The 27,079-nt window shown below is 37.3% G+C and overlaps 1 protein-coding gene across 3 annotated transcripts in view; it reads right to left on the minus strand.

Moving 5' to 3' along the window:
- The window catches only part of Lyst (lysosomal trafficking regulator), a 159,301-nt gene that overhangs the window by 98,423 nt on the left and 33,799 nt on the right, over positions 1-27,079 (minus strand). For 2 of the 3 annotated variants that reach the window (XM_028859792.2, XM_037205933.1), the window contains exons 4-15: positions 25,921-26,011; positions 22,239-24,318; positions 19,774-20,782; positions 18,139-18,300; positions 16,014-16,170; positions 13,320-13,546; positions 12,746-12,812; positions 9,439-9,548; positions 7,487-7,913; positions 6,036-6,180; positions 4,702-4,875; positions 577-737 (exon numbers count right to left, since the gene is read on the minus strand). In XM_028859792.2, the coding sequence (XP_028715625.1) occupies positions 577-737; positions 4,702-4,875; positions 6,036-6,180; positions 7,487-7,913; positions 9,439-9,548; positions 12,746-12,812; positions 13,320-13,546; positions 16,014-16,170; positions 18,139-18,300; positions 19,774-20,782; positions 22,239-24,318; positions 25,921-26,011 (4,810 nt within the window). The remainder of the gene's footprint in view (positions 1-576; positions 738-4,701; positions 4,876-6,035; positions 6,181-7,486; positions 7,914-9,438; positions 9,549-12,745; positions 12,813-13,319; positions 13,547-16,013; positions 16,171-18,138; positions 18,301-19,773; positions 20,783-22,238; positions 24,319-25,920; positions 26,012-27,079) is intronic. The other variant, XM_037205934.1, reaches the window with a different exon arrangement.

A 27,079-nucleotide genomic window follows, 5' to 3' on the forward strand; every position in this document is an offset into this window, starting at 1 on the left:
TTTTTAAATGGTTTTCACTGTTTTTGCATAAATTTGCTATTTTGATAGAATGTACTAAAATCATGAATAAAAGAGGGGCTGTTGAGGTGGCTCAGTAGTTAAGAGCACTGACTGCTTTTGCAAAGGATGGCAGCTTACAACCTCCTGTGGCTCCAGCTACAGGGGATCCAACACCTCGTTCTGACCTCTGTGGGCACCAGGCATGTATGTAGTACACAGTCACATAAGCAGGCAAACCACATACACAGAAAATGAGCAAACCTTTAAAAGTCATAAATAAGAGACGACTATTCTAGGTTTACTAGTCATGACAGTGCACTTCCCAAGGCTACAAAGTAATGTTGATTATGTATGGGATGAGGTTAGAAGCTACATCTCCACATCATACAGCAATTGTAAGAAAATGTTTGGCTATAAAATGTTAACAATATCCTGAAAGTGAATCTCAGAATCTTGGAAATACAGTACTAATTAAACATTAGTCAATGAGGAGAGACCAAGATTGCTGTCAGGTTAATTTATGTAGTACATAGTAATTTAAAGAAAAGTTTGGAAATGCTTTATGGGAGAACATACCATTGAAGAGGAGCAGGTTTCCAAGGTCCCATTTTCCAGCTAATTGCAGGAATTCATCTTGGGATGTTAAGCAATGACCAATCATACAAAATGTTTTATTGCTGTCTGATGATAAGCTTGTTTTTCTTGGAAGTACAAAATCCAAGGTGACATCAGTCTTCCTACATTAGAAACAAAATTAAGTTAATGATTTTTGGGAATACCATGAATGCTTAATGAGATGACATTCCTGAACTTTTCTAGATCCTGAAATGTATTGTCATCAATGGGAGAGAAAAGAGGGTAGCCTTCTGTCTCTTGATCAGAGGTGCTGGTGGTCCACAGGTTGAGGACAGTTCCCCGGGGATCCTACATGTTGGCCAGTGGAAGCAAACACACATTTGCTGAAAGCTGTCTTTGTCACATGACTTTTACATGTGTGTCTTCCCAGTTCACAGAAATAAAGTAACCATCTCCCCTTAATTTGTCAAAAACTTTCCTGTCTTGGCAATACTTCCTAAGATTTCACATTCCCCATGAGGTGTTGGAATCAGAATTTCAGAATGCCCACAAGTTTTGCTGTCTCTAACCTCTGAAATGCCAGTGTTTTTGTATTTTGTTTTCTAATGCTAATGATTACAGAGATTTTGTTCATTCTCCTCTTTTTCTTTAAATGTTTGTCAAGAATTCTTACATAAAACAGAGCCAGAAAAGGTAAGGCTTACTTCATTGTTTGGAGAAACCACTGAGTGCAAGTCCACCCCTATTTCAGGAATTCCATAAACTCCATAGTAAGGAAACTCCCTGTTAAGGCAAAGTCTAAAATTTGGAAAACGGAGACTTAGCCTACATGGCTAACTCACTTTCAGATATTAAACTTTTTATACATTTATTTTAAAATCTTAGTATCTGATTAATATTTAGTAAATAAATCCAACTATCTTAATAGTAATATCTTTTAATTTTTAAAATTACATTTATGTATGTACATAAATCTGTGTGTGCATGTGCACACTAAGGTGCACAGAGACGTTTGGAGGAGTTGATTCCCTCAACTGACGTCCAAAATCAAACTCGGTTGTTAGGCTTGGCAGCAAGGATCTTATCCTGCTGAGTCAGCTCACCAGTCCAAATAGGAAAATATGTGTATATAATTAATTAAAGTAATTATTAGTATATATAAATAAATAAATAATTTGTAATGTATTAGTAATTATTAGCATATATTAATTTAATATAAACAAATAATACCTATAATTGATTAATATATATTAATAAAAGAAAAGAGACAATCTATGACTGTCTCCTTTGTGAGTCAATAAATGGCCACAATTAAAACACTACTGCCACCTAGTGACATTATGATTTACTTTTCTTAAGTGAAAGAAAACCTATTGCAAGATGAACATAAAATAAACACAGTAAATATGAAGTGTATCTCTGCCACACACTTCTACTGCGTTTGTGTGACTTTGATGCTAAGAAGGTATTTTCCACTGTCATTATGTGGTTTTTTTGGTTATTTTTATTTGTTCATTTCTCTAAGGTAGTCTCCCTCTGTAGTCTAGGCTAGCCAGGAACTCACTATGTAGCCTAGGCTGGCCTTGAACTCACAGCAATCCTCCTGCCTCAACTTCTATAGCACTGGAATTACAGGTGTGAGTCATGATGCTTGGCTTGTTATCAAAATGCATTCTTTGTGGACATTAAACTATATAGCTTCTACAATAACAACCAAATTTAAATCAGCAAAATAGTATTATTGACCTGTCACTTGTTCATTGATCTGTCAAAACCAATGAAATTAACTTACCAACTGGCAAGGAAATTTCTTCAAAGTAAAGTAAATGGGAGAGGAAAGAGAGAACATGTGTGACTCAAAAGTCTACTACTAACTCAGAACCATCGGAGACAAATCTCATCTTTCACTCTGAAAGGGCCTAGTTAGTGTAGAGTCCCCATACCCATCAGCCATCCTGAGGCAAAAAGAGCCGCAGGAGCAGCACAGTACAGGGTTTACAGCATGACCCCCATCCCCATCTAGGCTCAGAGCCTCCCTTCAAATTCTGCCTACACTCCTTCCATGTGGCACAGCTCTGGGCAAGTCTCCTTACCCACTCTAGGACTCAGCGGAGCATGTCAAATAGAGTCAATAACATACCTACTTCATAATGTAGTGTGAAGGGTAAAATGAGGTACAGTGCAGACTTAGTACAATAAGTGCCACTTGTTACTAGCTCAAGAAATGAGGAGAGTGTCTAAGAAGAAAGGGGCCTATCTCCACTTCTAATCCAGAACTCCAGTGTTCTGAAAACAAATTTACTAATTGGTTATAGCTGCCATTCAGGCTAAGGTAGGTGTGAATACTATCTGGAAGATGGATACCAGCTTCAGTTTTTATGTATTTTCTTCAATGTATCAACAAAACTGAACGTGGGTTTAACTTCCTGGAGCAGACACTATGAGCTATCCCAAAGCCATTTACAGAGAGCCCTTCTTCCTCGTCTCCCTCAGTGATTGAAAGTTGATGGCTGTAAGTAACCAGTGCTTGCAGCCTCCTACAGCAGGGCCATGCCTGACATGTAGTCATTCCTTGATAAACACCTTAACTTTTGCTAAAGATATATGTGCCTTCTATGATCTAATCTATTTTGAGTAATTTTTGAGAGGATAAGGAGATAACATATATAAAGCACCTAGCCAAAGGTCTTCAATATAACAAGTCTATAACACATAACACTTTTATAAAAAATAATTGACACTCACTGCTGGCAAGCTTTTCCATCTTGTCTACCCACTTTTCTTTCTCATGACTCAACTGAGACTCTTCCAGTCACTTCAATCCTCTCCCATGATAAACTAGTTTTAAATTCTGTATCATCCAACATGCTATTTCACTCCACTCTTTCAAATCCAAGGTACCTTAGAACTTGTGCTAGTTAGTTTTGTCAGCTTGGCACAGTCACCCAGGAAGAGGGAATCTCAACTGAGGAATTGCCTCTATCAGACTGCCTGTGGGCATGCATGGGGGACATTTTCTTGATCACTGATTGATGGGGGGACCTACACTGTGGGCTATGATACCCCGAGGCAGGTAGTCCTCTGCTGTTTATGAAAGGTAGTGGAGCAAACCAGGGGTTAGCATGGGAGTCAACAGCATTCCTCTGTGTTCTCTGCTTCAGTTTCTGCCTCTGGGTTTCTGCCTTGCACTCCTGCCCTGACTTTCCTTGATGATGCACTGTAACCTGTATCCAAATAAATCCTTTTCTCCCTGAGATAGAAAGTAAAGTAGGACATAGTTCATTCGGGGTTAATTTTTACATTAAGATCATCTACAAAATTTTTACTAACTTGGCTGTGAAGTCTGTGCAGTCAAAGTCATGCAGTCTTCTACCTGAATCTGTAACATTATATAGCTCTAGGACCCGTCTAAGTTTATTACCAGATATAATACTTTACAATCTTTTCTAGTCATTTTAATTTCCTCCAATCTCAATTAAATTTAGACATTAGTCCTCTTATTCAATTAATTTAAAGAATTCCTTGTGGATTCATCCTTGTAATATATAGGTTTGAGGGGCAATATTACATATCCTATAATTGCTTACCTAGTATATATTGTTCATAAATATCTACTGCCCACGTTTTTGGCTTTCTCCTCATACCTAAATACAGCAGTCCATGATATTCACCAGAGGTTGGTTCCAGGCATCCCATAGATACCAAAAGCTGAGACTACTCAAATCCCTTATAGACAATGCCATATGAGCATATAGCAACATATAATCTCTTCCATACATTAAGCTATCTTTAGGTTACTTATAACACCTAAAATAAATGCCTTATAAATAGTTGTTATACTTTTATTTAGAGAATAAGCAGCAGGTAGGACTGTATATGTTCATCATAGTACAATTCTTAAATATTTTCAGTCTGATGTTGGTTGAATCCTCAAGAGCAGAATTCATGGACAATTTTCAACATGGAAGGCTTGTTATGTATTGAAGTGATAAATGGAAAAAATCCAATTTTGATATGAATTTCTTTCAGTACATATTAAATTTTACCTAGTCTGCAATATTTCAGGAATGAAGACAAAAGCTAAAACTGTGGCTGAAAAGAATATTTTCTGAGAATGTTTAGTACCTCTGTCCAGAGACCCATATGGAGATTTCCCCATGGACATTCTTTTTCCCTTGAGGATGCTGAAGATAGGTAAGTACCAAGTGCTGCCATTTGCTTGGAAAGAAAATGTTCTCCTGTGACTCCACTTGTGCTAGTAAAACAGCTTTCATGTCATCATTTGAGTCCATGCACACACTGTAGAAAAAAAAAAATCACAGGTCAAAACCATGAAAATTCTGACCTTAATAGTTAACACATACACTGCAATTCTCAATATGTGATATTAAAAATCACTTCTATTTTAAAATGAAGTGAGAAAGTCGATAGATCTTTGTTTTACACCATATCTGCTTCTTCAACTTATGAACTAAAATGGATTAGACTCATTGACTGATGTTAATAACTTGGGCAATAATTTCTAGAAATCAGTTTTTAAAATCAATTTTTAGTTACATACTCATTGTCTATTTTAGAAATTATAATGTAATAACTGGTTCACAAAAAATTAATAATACTGTAATAAATGTCTAAATACTAGAATATATTGGATGCTAACTCACTTTGCAGGATTACTAAAAGAATAAGGAGAAATGTATGTAGAAAATACCTGGTAACATTTATAATATCTATAAAACAAAATCTAAATAACATACTGGCTTTAATTTTTACTTTTAGAAAGACACATTAAACTGGTAAATTGCCATTTGTTGTTTGAGCTGACTGAGAAGCTGGCTCTGGAAGCAAGATAGACACCACACCCCCATTTCGAACCCAAGTATGTTTTTCTCAGTGTCTTTTGTTCAGAGACAGGCTGCCCCCACCCTCCAGCCCTGTGTTAGGGAAAAAGAAGAACAAGAAAACTGCACCTTTAAGGGCAGAAGGAGAGTGAACTGGTCTAGTGAAAACATTGTGCCCTGGAGAACAGCTAGGTGGAGAAACCTTTCCAATAGAGATTATTATCATTGTTGTATGGCATAAAAATGGTTGTAGTGGTACAGGAAGCTAGAGAATCCTTATCTACTTGTAAAACTGTCAACCAGGAATGCCAACATGACTGTTTTCAGCAAGACTTCTCTAGTCATTTCTGCTGGATGTTTAGGAACCTGATTTGATGATGCTACTATTGCCAATTGGAGTACTCCAGTCATTTCCACTGCATGTCATAAGCACTTGATTTGCTATGTTTCGCTATCTGTCTACTGCTACATAGAATCTATATGCTGTCTGATAATCATCCTTTTAATTTTTTTCTCTAAATATCAATAAGATTGTTCTTATAAATATTATTCAATAATTTCTTACATAAATTATTTAAATACATGACCTATTTATTAAGAGTTGAGGATTATCAATACCGAAAAATAAAAGTGCCACTGTGGGGATCAGCCCACACTTGGATCATCAATGCTTTGGATCCCAATGAAATCAAATGAATACAGCCATCTTCTATGAGTCTGTCACCAGGATTGATGGATTCTGTACCTTCTGGTCTATCACCTTCTGTGAGAAAAATGTTAGAATCATCAACAATATAGTTCATAAAAACTGTGTGAAAAGTGAACTTAAAAGAATACAATGCATGTTGGTTTCTTTGTAACAGGTTATTTACCCCAAATGTCTGAACCTGATTCAAGCAATATTTCCAAAGGTTAAATGTTAACTTCAAAAGAACACAGTGGGCAAAAAACAGCGTTTTAAAAATTATTAAATGATTTAAAATACATGACAACTAAGGGCAGTTATGGGCAGGACTGCTAAAGGAATGTAATCAGCTACACTCTGTATCCAGCTTCTGCTTTTGTTGGTTTGGGCTACTCTAACACAACTGACCCTGGTCTAGAAAACACACACCATCTATGATCTCCAATACAATAATCCTATTAGAAAAATAAGATTATTTTTTAATTATTTTTACTCTCCTTAGAAAAGCTGCAGTACTTGAATGATCATTATTTAGAGTAGTGGGTGACTTTTGAATAAGAGTGCTAAGTCATGCTGAAACCTTGCATCATAGTTAGTCTCCAGCTAAGGGAAATGTTTATACTGGTTATCCTTCCCAATGCCATATTATCATTTAACTCTTGAACTGCCTGAGTATGCATGATGAGCTGTTTGTTACTATGATATGACTTTATGTTAAACTAAGCCAAGATGTACTAAAATACACAGTGCACGTCCAAAGGCTCAGGCTTTCAAAGAAAAGGAATATTAGCAGCTATGACTATGTAACTATTAGCAACCATTTTCTTCAACAGGCTAAAAAAATGCACAACCAGTTTCTAAGACTATTCCCTCTAGCTGCTGTATGTCCCAAGAAACTGTTGCATGCCTAAGAAAGAAGAGAACAAAAACAAGATGCAGTTTCAATGCAGCCTAACTAATTTTTCAGTTATGGGTAAACTCTGTCCCAACATTGGAGAAGGACTGCTACATACAACTATTCAGGCATAGGAACTAGAAGCCACTGAGGTAAGACACAGAAGGAGCAGAACCTGAAATAAAAGTGGCTGTAGGGTTTTATTTATTCCTTTTCTAGAATCAGGGGCCACACCATCACAATAATGGGACTGCTAACTTCAGCAACAGTTGTAGATACAGGGCCTCTATAACCCTTCCACATCTAAGCTTTAGAAGAAAATGGAGATTTCAAGGCTGCCAAAATCTCAGGTTTTGGTAATTCAGTCATTAAGTATGGTCTTTAAGGTGAAAAGAACACATTAAAGCACTGCCGAATATCCTCGCAGCTCAGCAAAGGGCTATCTGAAGAGTTTTAGTGTACAGATCAGACTGCTCCCTGCCATCATACCTGCTGCTTCCAATCTGCCGTCCTGTAGAATAGATGGCTGGTTTCTTTTCTTTACCTTCTTTCCTCTTTCTGCAGCACTCTCGGATTCATGGATATACTCCACATTAAACCACAGAGAGACACTAAATCCTTCTGACAGGTGTGGCCAGCAGTTCTGCCCCAGCAATGGCAAGTGGATTGGGGCTATGTGCCAAGAGGAAAGCAGCCCAGAAGGAAAACTGTCTCTGTCAGCCTCTTTCTTGCCTCGAGAAATCCGCGCTCTTCTCAATAAGCCTAAGGCTTTACTGTTAAGAATCCCAGGAGACTTTTGTGGTGAGACACCATTGCTTAAACTTGGGGTGTGCAGCAAAGGGAAAGATAGATACTGTGAAGGGCTCATAGTAAAATCACTCTCAACAATTTTCTGAATACCAAGGAGAAGAATTTCCTAGAGAAAAAGAAAAACAAGTAAAAGTTTACAATCTTGCAACCAGATACACAATGATCTCAAAATTCAGGTTATAAGTAAAAATACAAACATACCTGTATATAGTAGCCTTTTAATTTTAATAGTATATCTACCATATCTTCAAAACTTTAGTTTTTACTTAAGATATAGAGATTTAATTATTATGTAATCTTTTGATAAATTTGGTTTAAATTTTGGTATTTTACAGTATAAATCTAATATTCATGAGTAGTTTTTAAGTATCATAAATGAAATACAATAATTATATCAGGAATTATTCTATAAAACAAGGTTATTACTTCCTCATGGTATTTCTCTCAAAATTATTTTTAAGATTTATTTTTATTAGTATGTGTGTGTGCGTCTGCATGTGTGCATGCATACATGCCTGCTTGCTTGAGCAGGTGCCTGAAGAAGACAGAAAATGGGATCAGATCCCTTGAAGTTGGAGTTACAGGCATTTGTAAGCTGCCTGAGGTGGGTGCCGGGATCTGAACTCTGCCCTTCATGACTGAGCAGCAAGTACTCTAGTCACTGAAACATCTTTCTAGTCCCATAGCTCAAATATTTTTAAGTGAGGGGATACAATTTTACAAACTCTCTAGATTCCTAAATGATAAACTACATAAAACTGAATGCCCAATTACTATCTAAGTTATTTCACATGTTTTTTTCCAAGCCAAGGAAAATTTCTTTCATTTGTTTCTGGGGAAGTGAAATAAATTTTAAGGTGTTTTACTTAAATGGAATACAAAAAAGGTTAGGGATGGAATGTTGAAATGCACACTTAATTAAAAGAAGGACAATGACCAAAGAGAGCTAAGTTAAAAAGTATGAAAGATTAGCCTAGTGCAATGCCTTACTCATGCATAAAATAATCTTCAATGTCGACCATGATGAGGGAGAGTGTGCTGAAGACAAGCTCTAGAAATAACCAACCAATACACAGCCAGCCCTCAATGACCCACACTGGTGTCTGATGGAGCTTCCATGGGGCCTTGAAACTGAAGTGGTGAAGAGATGGGCAGTGAAGTGGACAGGGCTCTGCTCATCCTGCTTCACCTCGGGCAGCCTCCACATTCTAGACTCATCTGCAGAGTCTTCCAGTCCAGACTGCATTATAAAAATGAGTTTCCTAGCTAAGAGCTATACAGCAATGGGAAACAGAATACTCAACTAAAGAACAGATAGTGGTTCTTTAGAAAAAGGACAAATTCGGGATGATTGATGTTACTCATACTTAAATTCTCTTGAGTAAATAAAAGCACAGCATTTCTCAACCACAAAGGTTGGGGGTGACATAGGGCTAAAGGTGACTGGTTAGTCCAAATCAAATCGAAATGGTTAAGATCTATACAGATAATATAACTGAATCTGTCAAACATAAAACACGGAACTGGCTAAACAGTAATTACAATATCAAAAGCTTAGTGATTTACAAATTAGTAAAATATATATTCTATTAAAGAATTAGTGAAAATGTAAAAAATTCTAGCATATTTACTGTACAAGGAGACTTTTCCAGAAATATTCTCAAAAGAAGGGTTAGCTCTTCTGAACACGTTCTTGAACTCATCAAAGACACCAAAAGATCCACCAATACTCTCTGGCATGCTAAATTTTAAAAAGAGGAAAAAATTAAAGCCAGTACACATTTAATTCAAGGAAGATATAAGCAATTTTCATTGAAAGAAATAAAAAAACTATTCTTTCATGTGGAATGATTATAAACAATCTAGTTAGTAATCATTAAAAACTGCTAAAGAAATAGCAAAATAACTAAAGGCAAATGAACCAACACTAATAAAACAATAGATTTTTTTATATTATAACTACCACATATTACTTAGAAATTAAATGACAAAAATAAAAAATAGCAAAATTACATAAATACCACAAGGTATTTATTTTAACCATGTTCTTTATTCTACTAAAGAGTTTAGCATAAACAAAAGCAATGGTACACTAATTCATAAAAATTCTTTAAAATAACAACTATTTTTGTAGATCATTTTACAGTGCTTCAAGTATATTTTTACATGTATGCCTCAGCTGCTCCTCACTCCAAAACAGAAAGTGTGAATTATTCTCTCCACTTTAGACATGACAAAAACAATACTGATGTAAAACCCAAGGTGCATCCTAAGGGACTCCAGGTTTAAGACTAGAAACAGACTAACCTGTTTCATAAAGGCAATGAACAGACAGAATGGTGTAAGAGGAAGTATCCTCTGAGAGGACAGCTTGCCAGGAGACCATAAACTGGCATGGAATTTATTTACCCTCAGGTAATTAATGTTAAGCCCAGTAAAGGTTTTGAATAGAAAAGTATCACAATCAATGTATGCTTATGTCTTCTGTTATTGTTTTTTGACAGGTTTCCCCTTGCCCACCTTAGTGGGATAGCTGCTCCCATCGTGAACTGGCCCCAAAGACATGGGCACGAAAAAGCCTGCCCCAACCTTCCAAAGCCCTAGGAGAACTGTCCTCCCTCCCCCATGCCGGCAACTGCAATGGAGAACTGGCCCTGACCCTCACCTAAAGGGATGGTGGGGAGGCCCAGAGGCCCAGACTGACCAAATCAGCTACTTGTCCAGGCCCACATTTAGGGCTTTGAGTTGGCCCATCCCAAGATCTACCCCATCTATGACCTGCTGGAGCACCTAAAGGGACTGACTGGTCCTGAGGAATCATAGCTGCAGGATCTCCATGATTTGGAGCAACAGCAGGATATCCAAGAGGAGTCTCAGTGAGGCTCTAGTATTGATGGTTCAATACAGAGGCCTTGAACCAGACCATGACTCACTGAGATGAACCTTTGTAAGTAAAGCTGTTTGGGCAAAACATATGCTGCGTGATTCACTGCAGCTCCCAAGGCCACTACGACAAATGAATATGTGGAGAAGTGGGAAAGATGGAGGACCAATTTTTTTTTTTTTATTTGTGGGGAGCTACAAGGGTAGAGGGCAGACATGGAAAGATGGGGAAATGAGTGGGATTGGGGTGCATGACATAAAACTCTCAAAGAATCAATTAAAAAAAATCACTAAGTCACACTAAAAAACAAAACCTGACAGGTTTCAGTGTGATTGAGAGAATGCGGACACAGGGAACACACACACACACAAATTTTAAAAAACAAAAAATAATCAAGCCAAAGGACCTCTTAACTATAAAACAGGTGTGGTTTGAGTGAGACTGGCCCTGGTAGGATTATCTGTTTGATGGAACTGTTTGAGAAGGATTAGGAAGTGTGACCTTGTTGGAGGAGATGTGTTACTGGGGGTGGGCTTTGAGATTTCAACAGCCTACACCTTTCCCAGTTAGCTTTCTCTCTCCCTGCCTCCTGCTATGGATCAGATGTAAGTTCTCTGCTACTGCCCTAGGGCCATGCCTGCCTGCCTGCTGCCATGTTCCCTGTCATGATGGCAGGGATTCACTCTCTGAAATTGTGAGCCCCCATTAAATGCTTTCTTCTATAAGTTGCTTTGGTCATGGTGTTTTGTCACAGGAACAGAAAAGGAACTAAGACAATGGGCAGTTGCCAAAATTAAAATCTGGATAAAATGTGAACAGAGTTTTTTAAAAACTCCCAGAATATAACACAAAAGGAGAAATGCATGAGGTAAGAAATATAGTAGGATTCAACTTCAAAGCCCAAGATTACAACTCATATGCAAGAAAATAAAGAGCAAAGAATATGGAGAGGAGAAAATAATTTTTAGAAATAAAATCTGTGTGATCATGAATCAGTCTTTCCTGGGCTTGAGAGAAAAGGCATAGCAACAAAAACAAAGAAATACGACAGTTGATTGTAATGTATCCTGGAAGAGCTCTTTGAACAAAAAAAGGACATTAGGAAACAACTTAGGAAAAACTGAATGTGCTATGAATGTCAGATAACAATAAAGTCTAATGGAAGTTTATAAACTTCAATATATCATACCAGTGTTAAATATTCATGATGAGAAAACTGGTAAGAATGTAACATGAGCACAACATACCCACACATTAAGTAAGAAAATGGAGAAGAGAAAGCTTTTCCTTATCGTACAATCCCAATTCATAAATGTACAAAGAATGCCAGAAATAGAAAATCACTATTTGGCAAACATTACAGTACTACTCTTTTCAGGTACAATTACCAGTTAATGCTAAAAACTGTGGGCTAAAATGTGAGAAAAGAGAAATTTACATACTTTCAAGTTGCTACCCATAAGATACTTACAAATTACAATAGAAAAACCTGGTAGACCATCTTAATCTGAAATTGATTAAAATTAACATTCCTAATTATAAGACATAGACATCACAAAGTCTTTGATATGATATCCTCTAGGGGACTCAACACTAATATTGGGTATTCCTGACAAAAACATGTGAATTTAACTTGGAGGACAGAAGCATTACACAAACCCAGATTAACATTTCACATATATTAGCCTTAATCCTCCAACTTTAATTTAGATTTACTGTGGTCATAAATCACATTAATTTTCACGATGAATTCCTGAAATGTCTGAGAAAGTACTAAGTAGAGAAGAGAACAACAGATGATGCAGTACACTGTTCATACCAGGTCACAATCTCCAGGAAGCTACTAAACAACTTGCTTCAGGCCTTGGAATTTACATTTTCCTTCTATTCAATAAAAATACTTATATTTCATTGAATGTGAGGAACAAATAAGATGATACATTTAAAAATTTGGAAACCACAGAGCAATATGCTAGTGGAAGCCATAATCATTAATTCTTCATACAATATTACAGCAATTAAAAAGCTATTTCTTTACACCAGGTTCAACTCACCTTGAAAATCAGAATTAGTTTGTGTTAAAATATTCAAGAACCCTCCTAGAAGGATTTTTACAGTTCCCTGAAGATTAAAAAAATGAAACATAAGAAATTAAATGTTTAACTTCATAAAAGCACAATACAACTGCAACATCATGATAAATTATTTCATAAAGGACTGGTGTGTGTGGGGAGAGAGAGAGAGAGAGAGAGAGAGAGAGAGACAGAGACAGAGACAGAGACAGAGACAGAGACAGAGAAAAAGAGAAAGAAAGAGAAAAAGAGAGAAAGAAAGAGTTTAAAAGACTGAAAAGAATACTGTTGTAGGATTAAATGCAAGTTTTAAGATCTGCTCTCAGGATATACTACTGTTTAGCTACTGACAATATTGATTTTATGCTACTTATTAGAGAAATACAAAATTAGATGATTTTAGAAAATCACTTGAAAGTCAAAACACAGTGAAGGCATAACAAAAGTTAAGTAATCATCTCAAATAATTTTCAGACAAGTTGGGTTATTATATAAGGAAATTAATAATCGGGGCATGAGTGTGATAAATACTGATTCAATTTAGTACATCTTTTACCTGTTGCATGAGCAGAGAAATGTTCTTTTCCTTCTGCCTGGCAATTTTCAGAAAGCTCTCAAACACATGAGCAAGCACATCAAGTTTAGCTTTGCTAGTAGAAAGTAAATTTAATTCCAGCATACAGATCTCAGGGTATATTATCTCTCCGTGACTGAGGTTTTCAAGTAGGTTGTTTGGAACAATCGATGCACTGAAACCTTCTGCTTCAGGTTTTAATTCTACTCCTGAAAAAGGAAAGAAAAGAATGCTTTTATTTCCCAAAAACTGAATATTTCAACCCTAACTCATCACTAAAAATATTTAATGAAAACTGTGCTGTTTTTATTAAAATGTTCACAAAGCATTTTCCTGCAACCTTAATGTAGATTAGGGTTTGTATCTTAAACAATTAAGTCTTATGGACAGTTTAATTTTGAAAGTAATTTTGATCTTCAATGAAACTACAAATATTGCCAACAGATTTATAGATACAGATTTAACACATTCTGTTGATGCAACTGGAAAAAATTACCCCAAACTTTCTGACCCCAAAATATCTAAATCGCAGTGTAGTTTATTTTATCTGCCCCTATTTCTGTGGTAATAGCAGGCTTGGTTTGTTGAAGTCTAAACATTGTCCTCTTATGACTGTCTTACTGACTGACCTTAACAGGGTCTGATGCACTCTTTAAAAGTGTTTATACAAGGGCTTGGAAGAGTGCTTGCTACACAATCATGAGGACCCAAGATCAGACTCCTATCACCCATACAAAAAGCTGGGCGCTTGTGCCAAGAACCGGTGATACCAGGCCTAGGGCAAGTGAATGCCTGGAGCTCACTGGCCAGCCAGCTTAATCAGAATCAGCAAGCTCTAGGTTCAGTCAGAGACTGTCTCAAAGAAATAAGTTCAAGGAGGCAGGTGAGATGACTCAGTACATAAAGGTGCTTGCCATTCAAGTATTACCTACAACCTGAGTTTGAACCCTGGAGTCCATGGATAGGTAAAAAGAGAGAACTGACTCCACAGGGTTGTCCTTTGACCAAACACACACAATGGCACACATGTGCTTGTCCCCCTACATTATATATACCCACACAATAATCATATAAATAAATAAAACAGAGTTTGAGGCCAGCCTGGTCTATATAGTGAGTTCCAACATAGCCAGAGCTACACAGTAAGACCTTGTCTCAAAAAATAAATAAAAAATAAATAAATAAATAAATAAAAGATGAAAAATGATTGAAGAAAACACTTTGATGTGGGCCTCTAGCCTCCACAGGCACACACATAGATGTACACTCATACACCTCATACACATGTATGCACATACCCATAAGAACATGTACATATAACACACACAGTAAATTTCACTTAGTAAAGAAATTTATAAATTTCTACCTAGACTAGACATCTTTACGTTGAGATTTAGTTAACAAGCACACAAAGGAAATCTACCACTGTAAAGTTATACCTAGGTTATGATAAAGCTACCATTAAACAAATATTTTTTCAAAAAGCACAGACTATAGGTCCATTATACCTTTCAACTTTAAAGTTAGTGATTGTTCTTATTCCCTCCATGAAAAAGAGAAAATTTATTTCTAGCAAGAATAAACTACTGTAAGTTTAAAGACTGGGAAAGTCCCAAGGCCAGTATCTGAAAAGAAAGAGCCCTCACAAAATCTTTTGGCTCACATAATCTGTCTCAGTTAGGCTTTCTGTTGCTGTAATAAAACACCACTACAAAAAGCAAGTTGGGAAGGCAAGGGTTTATTTCAGCTTACAACTCTCAGGTCATGCTCCATCACTGAAGAAAGTCAGGGCCAGAACTCAGGGCAGTAACGTGGAGGCAGGAACGAAAGCAGAAGCCATGGAGGAGTGCTGCTTAATGGCTTGTTCCCCATGGCTTGCACTGCCAGCTTTCTTATATGTCCCAGGACCATCTGCCCAAGAGTGGTACCTACATTGGGCTGAGCCCTCCCACATAGCTAATTAAAAAAATGGACCACAGGCTTGTCCACAGGCCAATCTCATGGAGGTCTTTACTCAGTTGAAGTTCCCTTTTCTCAATTAACTCTAGCTGTGTCAAGCTGACATAAAACAAGCAAACAGACCATCTTTTCCACTTTATCCAAGCTGCACAGCCAGCACAAAAGATCACATGCAAACACAGTTCCATTCTAAAGACAGGTTAGTCTACAGGAAATGACCAAGGACACCCCTGGATGTCACTGACAGTGAGATTTCAATATACATATCACCTCTTCAGAAAGGGCTTCCCTGGCTAGCCAATGAAAGGTAATCACTTGCTTTTCCTTGTGTTGTCTATTTCTGGACATCGCTTTTCTTTTCTGCTGGAATACATATGAAAGCAAGGACTTTCTCCTTCATTCTTATTCTTAGGCACCTACTTGTTTTAGACAAGAAGGGTTTTTGTTTTGCTTCTCCTTACAGTGCAAGGGATCAATCATATCTGGGGCTTTAGGCTTGCTAAGTAAGTGCTCTTTCAATGAAGCTATCTCCATAGTTTTGATCCCACTGTTGAAATTACACATTTAAATGGCCGATTTGTTGTGATGACCACATAAAATGATGATACGATGCCTTTTGGAAACTGTAAGGCTTCTGGGTAGGGACATGATGAAGCATTCCGCTAATTTACAACCTGACCAGGGCAATACAATCACAAGCATCACAGATATTTTTACCATCATCTTGGGCGTCGCCATCCTCAGGATTACTTTCACTATCTGCTTCATAACCTTCTTCCTCGCCCAGAAGTTTCAGACTACAACATTGAGAATCCTCAGTTTCTTCTGAAAAATCTCCAGGCTGGGACAACAGTTCTTCCTCAGACTGACGACTCTAGAAGGCCAATGTAAGTCAACAGCGAGAGTTGTGACACTGACTCATTTTTCAATAACAGAATTCTTACTGCTCAAAAGTCACTTGAAGAACAATCTCAATATTTTAAGAGAAAAAAATCTTAGTAATCAGTAGTCACTGAAAAATATGAAATTGACTCAGCAATATTTCCCAAACTCTCTCAGATAACTCAGATCAAAGGTCTGAGTCATTTGGTCACTTGTTTCTCTAGAAAATAAATCTACTTAGGAACTTTCACTCTAGTTACACAATACAGAATGACTGAAAACCACAATAAGGCAGTATTCTATTGCAGACTTACTCCTAATAATAAACATATATTATTTTCACATATTTGTTGATAGGAAAAATTTCCCAAAATTATTTTTTAATTAAATGCTTCATAAACTAGATAACTGGAAAAGGTAAAACAATCTTCCAAGTGAAATAAAAATTTCAGAACGCAAATGTCTACATATAAGCATCTCAGAAATCAAGGTTTCCAGCATCAATTTCCTGTCTAATACCTGTGGCAAGACTTTTGTTTTGTTCTGTTTTTTTTTTTGTTGTTGTTGTTGTTGTTGTTTTTCCAAGACAGGGTTTCTTTGTGTAGCCTGTCCTGGAACTCACTTTGTATGTAGACCAGGCTGGCCTTAAACTCACAGACATCCGCCTGCCTCTGCCTCCTGAGTGCTGGGATTAAAGGCGTGCACCACCATTGCCCAGCTCATTTTTTTCCTTATAAAAATGTTACTGATACCTTCACTTTAGGATCTATTTGCGTTTATAAAAGTTCAAAGTACTTTATCATTGCAACAGCAATAAAAAGTAACATAAAGTTGATGTTTTAATTTGTTATAGTCTGTCATTTGATTCAACAATAAGTTGAAGTTACAAGCTTTAAAGTCAATTTTTAAAGCCAATAAGCTTTAAAATTATGGAAAACAGTAACATAGAATATTATGGCAAATATAATAAAATATCAAATATATTACTAGACCAAAGGTTAGAAAATAAGTTATATAAAGATGAAAGCTAGCCGGGCGGTGGTGGCGCACGCCTTTAATCCCAGCACTCGGGAGGCAGAGGCAGGCGGATCTCTGTGAGTTCGAGGCCAGCCTGGGCTACCAAGTGAGTTCCAGGAAAGGCGCAAAGCTACACAGAGAAACCCTGTCTCGAAAAAATCAAAAAAAAAAAAAAAAAAAGATGAAAGCTAACAATAATTAACCAAAGTAAAAGAAGCATAACTGGGAAGAGAAATGAGTTAAAATGAACATTCTATAGTTTCAGAAAAAAAATTTAAAATAGTTACTTTGGAAAAAATGTTAACAGAGCTCAAAATCTCCTGTTGTCTTATATATTGGTCATTTTTATGCTGAATATTTTAAAATTAAAGTCTGTAGAGAGTTCTGGAAATATTAGCTGTACCAATACAGGACCAGATAAGATAGCTAAACATCACCATTCCTGAATTATCATTTAAAGATTATCAGCTGCTGCAAACCAGGATTTTCTTTAAAATCCTTCAAGAAAGAAAAAAGATATAGGAGTCAGGGAGGAAGAAAACATGTTGATGCTGAGCAGTCAACTGTGGAAGTAGCTGGCTCAGGGAAAGGTACTGTGCTGCTTCTGTTCAGATTTGAAATTTTCCAAACTAAAATCTTTTAGGGGAAAAAAGACTATTAGTTATATGTAAGATTGTCAGACCTTAATACATTTTTGCCTTATAGGGAACAATTATGAAAAACTCCCAGATTAGACTAACTGAAGCATACTGTATTGACATCCTGCTTTTCTTCAAGGCAGAACAATGATGAAATACTACCTATTCCAAATGATGGAGAATGGACCAAGGAACTCACCTGATCAAAATCCATGGCCCTGTGAGCTAAACCAGTGTCCCAGCCCCAGCCCACATGCTATAGTCTCTACTGGGTGTACTTAAAAACATGACACATGGGTTCATACCTTCTCAGTCACAGTATCACCAGGATCCAAATCTGCTGAATGATTCCCCAGGGCTACTCGAAGCAGGGCATCAAATAAAGGCTTTGCTAATTCTGTTTCCGTCACCTTTGACTGGGAAAGGTGTTCCCTCATTTCACATATTATATTTTCCACAGACAAGCTCTAAGATAAAATGAGAGACTAAGAATATCAATAACATCCTCTAAAAAAAAAAACAGTGACAAAATGGATTACAACAAGCAGGGGAAAATCCATTTATTTGTAATTGATATGAAGGTAAACTGTATAAAATTTGAGCTCTTATCCAAATATCTTACTATTTAAAAACTGTTAAATTTTTATTTATAAATTTAAATTTCAATGTGCTTTAAATTATTTGAATCATAAAAAATTCACTCTTTGGGGGCTGGGGAGATGGCTTAATGGTTAAGAGTCCTTACAGAGGTCCTAGGTTCCATTCCCAGAACTGATATGGTGGTTCACAACAGCCTATAACTCCAGTTCCAGGGAATCCACCTCCTCAGGCACTGAGCCCACATAGTGCTCAGACATACATCTGGGCAAAACACTCATACACATAAAATAAAAAAATAAATAAATCTTAAAATTTTTACAAAATCATTTTTTGAAACTTCAGAGTTTTAATTATCTCTAGAGTTTACTAAGTCCTTATTCTTAGAGATCCTCTAAGAGTCTAAGAAGCAGTTCTAATTATTTTTTTCTTGTGCCTTCAGTTCTGCCCTTTGAATGAAGTTATTACTGCTTGCCTAGATATCTATAACAGTGGGTAAAAAAAAAACCTGCTTTTCTTTTAAGGAATTCTAAGTCTAACATGTAAAACAAATAGGTACAGACCAGATGATGACCATACCAGAGCCATAAACAAAGATCAGGAAATGGAAGAAGGGTACCCAACAGTATCACAAAGACTTTTAACTCTAAAACACAGCATCCATAACTACTCATTTAAGACTTAATTCATAAACTATCCCAAGGGAATTTTTGCAGAAAACTAAACAGTAAGCTTCTTTAGAGTAAGAACTGTTTTTCTGCCTCATTGTGTCCTCCACACTTGGTATCCTACTAAGCACAAAAGGACTTTCTAAAAAGTATGTAGCAAACAGGAGGAGGGAGGGCCATGAGGCCTCTCCCCTCCCTGTGGATTTAATCGGGAGAAGAGCTCCTGAGGTCTCAACCCTCTCAGTATCTAGAAGGAATTAATGGTTACTGGGAATGGGAAAGACATTTTCTACTGTGGTATAACCACTGGCAAGGAACTCTGGCTCTGGTAAATAACTCCTCATCCAGAATCTTATTAAAAAAAAAAAACCCTAATAAAATGCAATGGGTTACTTACACTTACACACACACACACACACACAGAAAGGGGATGAGTGGAAGTGGGAGGGGAAAGAGGGCACGGAGGGCAAATTGATATAAAAACACTATACACAAAACTGTTATGATGAGTTTCAGATTTATGTATAATTAATACATGAAAATAAAAATTTTAATATGTGGCAGAATAAATTGACACTATTGTCATAACATGTATAGTATATATTACTACATGTGTCTATAATACATACAATACACACATATGTTACATGAGCTGGACTAAGGACAAAGCATCACCTGAGGAGGTAGCTCCAAATCCATCTTCTGTTGACTGGCTCTGGAGCCATGAAGACAAATGGCCAGGAGGGACTCTAAAAGTCGAATACTCTGGAGAGAGGTCTCATTTTCTTGACTCGTAAATGCCTTTGCTTCCCCGGGAACAGCTTCGGTAGCCAAAGTCTGCTCTACACTTGTGGGAAACATATGCTGTGACTCTAACTCATCCAAGCTGCCACTACTCTTTTTCAGATGTCCCAGTTCTGGTGCTGTTGAAGACGACACATCTCCCTTCAATGTCATCTCAGGTTGAGACATTCTGATTAACTCCTGGTTTTCACTTACACTCATTTCTCCCTGCCCTCTTCCTTGCTCCTCTTCATGACTTCTGAATAGTTTTTGGGTTATCATAAATATTAATTCATGGCACACTCTGAAACCACCAAGCCTGTGAAACTGTTTCTGGAAGACTGAACTCAACATGTAGATCCAACGACACATGGACCAAATGTCTGCTGCTTGGTGCAAACATTCAGGGGAAGGGACGACGACGTTCTCAAGAGACAGACATGGCAGCATGTGACTCAATGGCTCACTGGCAGTACTGTCATAGCCAGAAGTATCTTCTGACTCATTGGCAGAGTCCCGATCAGAATCTGCTTCTTTACTGACACATAAAAAAGCCACACAGAGAAAGAGGTTTATGGTGGTGATGTGAACATCCTGGTGAATGGTCTTCCGTTTCTTTGGATAAGCTTCTCTGAGACTGGCATAAAACTTACTGAGGCTCCGAGGAGAATCGGAAGAAGCTTGCTGCTTATGGAGAGAAGGACTCACACTTAAGGATGGCAACTCCTGTTCAACATCTAACCCATTGATTCCTGGAACTGAAGCATCTTTCTGTTGTTCCCCTAGGCTGATAATCAGAGTTTCAAATGCTTTGAGGGAATGACTTCGAATGCCATCTAAGTAATTTAATTCAATTATTTGGTTTACTCCATTACAACTTAAAAACAAATCTCTTATTACCCTGTGGGAGATAGGAAAAACCAAAAGATTTTACATTACATGGTGAAACATTTATAAATAGTTACATATGCTATGTAAACATGACATTGCTGTGTGTGGTATATACTAAACACTGCCTACTCTGATTCACTGTTTGAGCAGTTCTAAGTTACTGAAGATCTCAAGTTACTTTCTAATTGCACTTACATGCTCATATACAGCTCTGACTGCATTTAAAAAGAAATGTTTACATATAGAACACATTAAAAGAAGTAACTCAAGAGAGAATTTTTTCTTCAAATAGTAAATTTCATAGAAATTCTAAATATCACAGCCATTAGCTACCCCTGATGTGGGTACAGGAGGGCAAGCATACATTCGTCCACCTGCTCACTTGGTTGTGTGTCTATCACTCTGCTCAGGATTTTCCATTTGTTTTATACCTACACTCTATGAAGGGAAAGGACCAAACTACAGAGCTGAAAATCTTGGGAGGATATTCTCTCAACTTGAAGGTTTTGCACCACGTGAGTTTCCCTATAGCTCTCTTCTAATTTGTCGAGTTGGTCAGAGTCAACAGCGCACACATGAAAGATGAGTACAGCTTGGTAGAATCCATGTCAGTGTTAAAGCAGCTGTATTAAGATGACCCAAAAAGTACTGCACACAAAGATACTAGTGACAGTTATATTTTGTGCTATTTTGAAATGACATTTGCATTAATTTAAATGGCCAATCTACCCATTAAAGCAAGCTTTACTTACACAATCATTTTAAAGTGCCCCAAACTTAACAGTCATGAAATTTGGAAAATTCATTGATAGGAAACAATTTAAACTTTCTTTTTGCTTATGTGTGTTTTGTACTTTGGGTAATAAATGTAACTATGATATTTAAGAAATAATCTCTTTAATGCCACTGACTTGGGAACTAACATTTCATGTATGTACAAACTATACACTGTTGTAAATACATTTTAAGTTTTATATTTTACTCATAAAATATTATAAGCATTTCCCTGTTCTAACATGATCTTTATAAATGTTTTAATGGTTTATTATATTCTATCTACATAATAAATACAAAAAATTAATTTGAACTGGCCTTTGCTCTTAGATATCTTTGTTCAAACACGTTTCTTTCCCTCAGAAATATATTCAAAACTTTTCCTTTTTTTTCCATTAAGAAGTTAAAAATCAGTATCTCTAGCCTCTGTTCTATAACTACCCCTAGAAAAGTAAATTTTAAAATGTTTAAAACGTGACATGGAAAGAGTGCCTGCTTTGTGGACAAACTAAAATCCTTGAAAGCAATATAGTAACTGTGATTATACTATGGGTGAGTTCCTGGAGATATCAAGGTTAGAAATTTAAACACACACACACACACACACACACACACACACACACACACACACACACTTTACGCCATGTTCAAAAGCACTCCTCCAACTGTAAAACATATGCACACATACAAACCTGGATTTAAGTAGAATAGGCAGAGTTTTTAGATAAATCTGAAGCACTTCTTGAGGCAAACACTGTTTCAGTTGGCTACACATATGAGTCTGAGCTGAAGTAATGTTGAGCTGTTGACAATGATGTACTAATTCAACTCCTCTTTGGAGCACAGGATTAAAAATATAATTATACAATTTCCACTGAACAACTATATTGCCTTTCTGGATTAAATTGCAAATGTGATTTGCAATATGGATGTTATGCAATCTGTCTTCTTGAAAGACAAAGTTCTGATAAGCTTCCAGTGCATCCCATTTCCACAATAAGTCTTCAGACCCACTGCTGGGCAGGATCCCTTGAAATCTGTAAGAAGGACTGGGCAAGCCAGAGGAAGGGCCAGCACCACACAAGGTGCCTTGCAGTGTCTCCTCTAAGTGAGCCAGCTGGTCAGAATCCACAGTACAGATGTTGCAAGCTGCTTTTTTAATTCTCTGTGAAATCTCTGCTCCTCCTAACTGATCCAAAAGAAGTTTGTTAAGGACATTCAGTATGTGCTGCTGAAAATTCTTCAATGCTGGCAATTTAAAAGCATGGAGTAAAGGGATAATCACAGACTTAGGATCCATACAACAACAGATTCCAACACTGTGTACCCCTGATAGGATCTGGACACAGGTGGTGCTCAGGGAAGCCTGCTGCAGCAAGCGCAAGCACTGGTGAGCACACACTGCAATGCAGCAGCACCGCTCAGGATACTGCACATCTCCCTCTGCAGTCTCTTCAAAGGGACTTTTAGAAAGCTGGTTCTTAAAAGCTGAAACCAGGAGACCTGAGAGATCACGGTGGTGTTGCATGAAATGGGAATACTCACAACGCCGGTGCCTTTTTCTCGTGCACATGGAGTGATGAAGTTGCTCTGACTTCACTTTTTTGACAGTACTCATTATTTTCATCACACTGTTTATCAGGGTTTTCAAGTGTTCTGCAGCCTCTGAAGGAACACCATCCCTCGAAAGCAGCCATTCCATCTGAAGAACTGCTGTTTCAAACAGATTAAATCCTTGGTGCTGAATAAATTCTTGCACTAAATCCATGGCTTGACTGAAGTAAAAGGGATTTGAAGCTGCACTCTGAAGACAGGAGATAAGGAGCTGTAGAACTCCTTCCAGAAGCTCAGGTAGAAGAAGGGCTCTATGCCGATACTTGGAAAACATGAAGCCCTCCTGGACCTCCTGTAGTGTTTTCTTTTGTCTTGGTGAGAAAGGGTCAGGCTGCCTTTCCAAGCAAGCTCTAATTTTTAAAGCTGCCCTAAGCAATTCAGTCAAATTTTTTCTAAGACTTTCTGGCATTGCCTCTGCTGTGCTGACATCTACTGACATAAGATGCAGCACAGTTCGAAAGAGCATCCGTTGAACCAAAGCCACCGGCTCTTCAGTCCAACCTGCAGAAACTACCTGTCTCTCCAAAGTATCGCCCTGGTTACAGCAGTCCCCAAAGCCTGCTAGGAACTCAGTCAGTGTGGGGACCACACTGGCTGCTAGGGAAGAATTGTGATTCAAAGCAATGTCAAACTTACAGACCTTCTCCAACAGCGACAACAGAACGTGACACAAGTCAAAGGGAGAGTTATTCATGTTACTGAGGATAGACAAGGCAGCTGGCTCACTTAACACGTCACCATTTGAATCCTGTCTCGGAATGATTTCTCTGGAGTTTCCCAAAGCCATGGTGTCAGAAAGGACCTGTTCTTTGGTTGCAGAGGGGTCAAGTTTGGCTATGAGGTGATCTTCCTTAGGAGACTGCATCAGGAGCCGGGGCAGCACATGGGACCTCCTGTGCTTACTCACAACTGGACTTTTCTCATCCGAGTTGCCTTCAGAGTCAGAGGTGGAGAGCTGTGTCTTTCTTGCATCTCTTACAGAATAGCGATGGGTACTTTTACGCTGCCGTCTGCTTTTTCGTAAAAGGTTTACTTTTGCAGAAACTGGACCAGGTGGAGCACTTCCTTCTAAATATAATTTTCCCTGAGTTGACTTTTGCAAACTTGAGTTCTTTTCTTTGGTCAGGATTATATCAGATGACAATGGCAAGTTAAAATCTAATGAAATCAAGAAAGAAGTTTAGAATGTATCAGTACCTATCCTATTAAACACCACATGTATGGGCAATGACTCTTACAACCCACATTGTAAGTTTGGCCTAGCATAATTTTTCTGCAAGGCTGATTTCCCTAGTTACATCTCTGGGTCACTTGCATCCACCCTTATCTTTTTCACTCTCAACACCAGGTGGCATTAGCTCAAGGGATACAAATTGATTTTGAGAACAACAGAAAAAGAATTAGGAAAGTCAACATGAGCTGAACCTATATACAGCATTCTAATTTCAAAACTCAAGACTGAATTATACGGCTGCTGTGCCCACTATTTATAAACCTTTAGTAATGCTGTAATTAAGACACAGGGTTAGCTTGTAGCTTCCCTCACTTCAATATTCACCCAAATGAACTCAAAATCATATATTATATATCAAGTATTTGTCAAGACTAGGGTTAAAAAAGTTCTTCAGTCCAAGTATTTCTCTGGGGCCTTGTTCTTTAAACTAGCCAAGTGTAGAGAGCTCAGCAGTCCATCCTAAGTCCCCAGAGCCTGGGGCAGCATTCAGTGATCATTTCTTAGAGAAAGGGTCTGGTTAAACAAATCTTTCTCTTTGCAGCAATATGTGCTACAATCCACAGGAAACAGAGTTCTAATTTAGGAGGGATAACTAAAAAGCCATTAATAGAATCTTGTACTTCATTCAGGAGAGGGAAAACAAAGCAGATGAAAGCAAACATTGCAAGGGACCAATCCCACCAAAATACATGATGGCAGCAATGAAGGCGACCTCCCTAAAATGGCAGTAATCACTTCCTAAGTGGTTAACAATGTTTTAATTCTGCAAACTCAAAAAAACAAAAAGAGTACTTACTGAATCAATAAATAATCAGTAAAATAGTATTAGAAGTCTTTAAATATCTTCATTAAAAGAGCTCTATGTCAAATATGCATTAAAATATAAACCAGTCATTAATACATAATACAGGAAGACTATTTTTAATCCAGGAGATTATCAAACAATTCCAAAAATGATCCAGGGGAAAACCTGTTTATCTTTCCACTGAAGTACTTAAAGTTTCATGTACTTATAAATGCATATTTTTCAAAATCAGAAATTAAAATTACTTATTGACCACATCATAATTCTAGTTAGTCTAGAAACAAACTATGGCTTCAAATTTATCCTTCAAAAGCAAAATTAGAAAAACTGAACTAAAGCAAATATTGCAGAGTCGATTTTAGAGCACTGGTGGTAGCAGCCTTCAAGCAAAGAGCTTTAATTCCTTTCTTCAAATGCTTCACCACCCATTTTCCTAATGCTATATAGCATTCTAGCAACTTCTCTCAGTAAGTATTTGGCTTCTTCCTGTATTTGTAACCGTCATTTGTGTAAGCCTCTCAGAAGCACCATGGTTTTTATATTACTGGAAAAATAAAATTGTGCTTGCCTAGTGAATTTTCCCTACTAGGTAGATAATAAATCACCACAATACCTACTATTCCGAAGCTGCATTAACCAATCAGGCAGAACTAGCTTTGCAAAGGCACTTCTTTTCTCAATGGGCTCTGACAACTCAAGTGAGCTGTGAAAAGGGACATACCTGTTGCCTGCTGTTCCTGGACAGGTATCTTCCACACCAAGGGAAGGAGCGACAGAAGAAGAGTCAAGAGTTCTTCTCTGCATGTCAGGGCCTATGTCAGAAACAGAAAGGTTTTTCAGGGTCTAAGGGCCCAAGGCACATTCACTCCTAAAACCCTGTACTCAACTGAACCAAAAACAATTTTTATCCTTAAAAAAGGTTAAATTTGAGAAATTGAGGATGAAATTAACCTCTTTTAAGTCCAAGTCTAACTGTGGATACTTTTCAATTTATAAGCTTTCCAACCATAGAAGAATGTAAGATTATGTGATGGTATTTAGCACATTCTCGCTAGTATTTCCAAGAAGAGCTGTTATTGCCACCACACACATTGCAAGAATTCATCACCTATGAAAAACAGACTTGTTAAGTAAAAATAAAAAAGTAAAACCTATAACAAGTTAGTAAACTAACAACAAGGTTACTAGAAAAATGTAAGTCTTCATGTAGTTAAATGTAAAACAGAAAACAATTTTAAAAGGTGAAAGCAATATTAATAATACATATAAAAACATTTATCAGTGAAGATAATTAAATATATTGACTAGACATTCTATTCAAGGACTTGTTATATTATCCTTATTGAAGTAAATGGTCCATGTTGGAAAGGTTCCCTTTAATTGGTGCATAAAATACATACACACTAACAGAACAATAGAAGGCATTTAGTATCAGTAAATTTCCCAGTCTGGAACAAAACCCTAGTATGGAACTGGTATTCAGTTTAGGAGTCCAGAAAAAAAAAAAAAAGAACAATCATGAGAACTGTGAAGTAGGACTGCAACTAGACAGCTGCACCTGGGATACCTGGGACATGATGGTCAAGTATTTAATGAACAATTAAGCCAGGAGTTATTCCTTCTCTCGACAATCTTGAGGAGGGGAGCAGGATGACATGAATAGATTTGCTGGGCAGAACTGTGGACGTGGGAATAGCCAATGTTCCCAGCAAGGTCACTTGACCCATATGTGAGATGAGGACTAAGTAACCTGACAACCACAAATACAGAGACATATAAGAAACTATATGGTAGGGCTGAAATGGTCATAGTTCGTTTTCAATGATACACAAGAGGGAACAAAAAGACTCCTCATAGCTTTCTGGTTTAAGTAATAGGTG

This window comes from Peromyscus leucopus, chromosome 5, assembly GCF_004664715.2.
Source record: "Peromyscus leucopus breed LL Stock chromosome 5, UCI_PerLeu_2.1, whole genome shotgun sequence".
Classification (NCBI taxonomy): Eukaryota; Metazoa; Chordata; class Mammalia; order Rodentia; family Cricetidae; genus Peromyscus; species Peromyscus leucopus.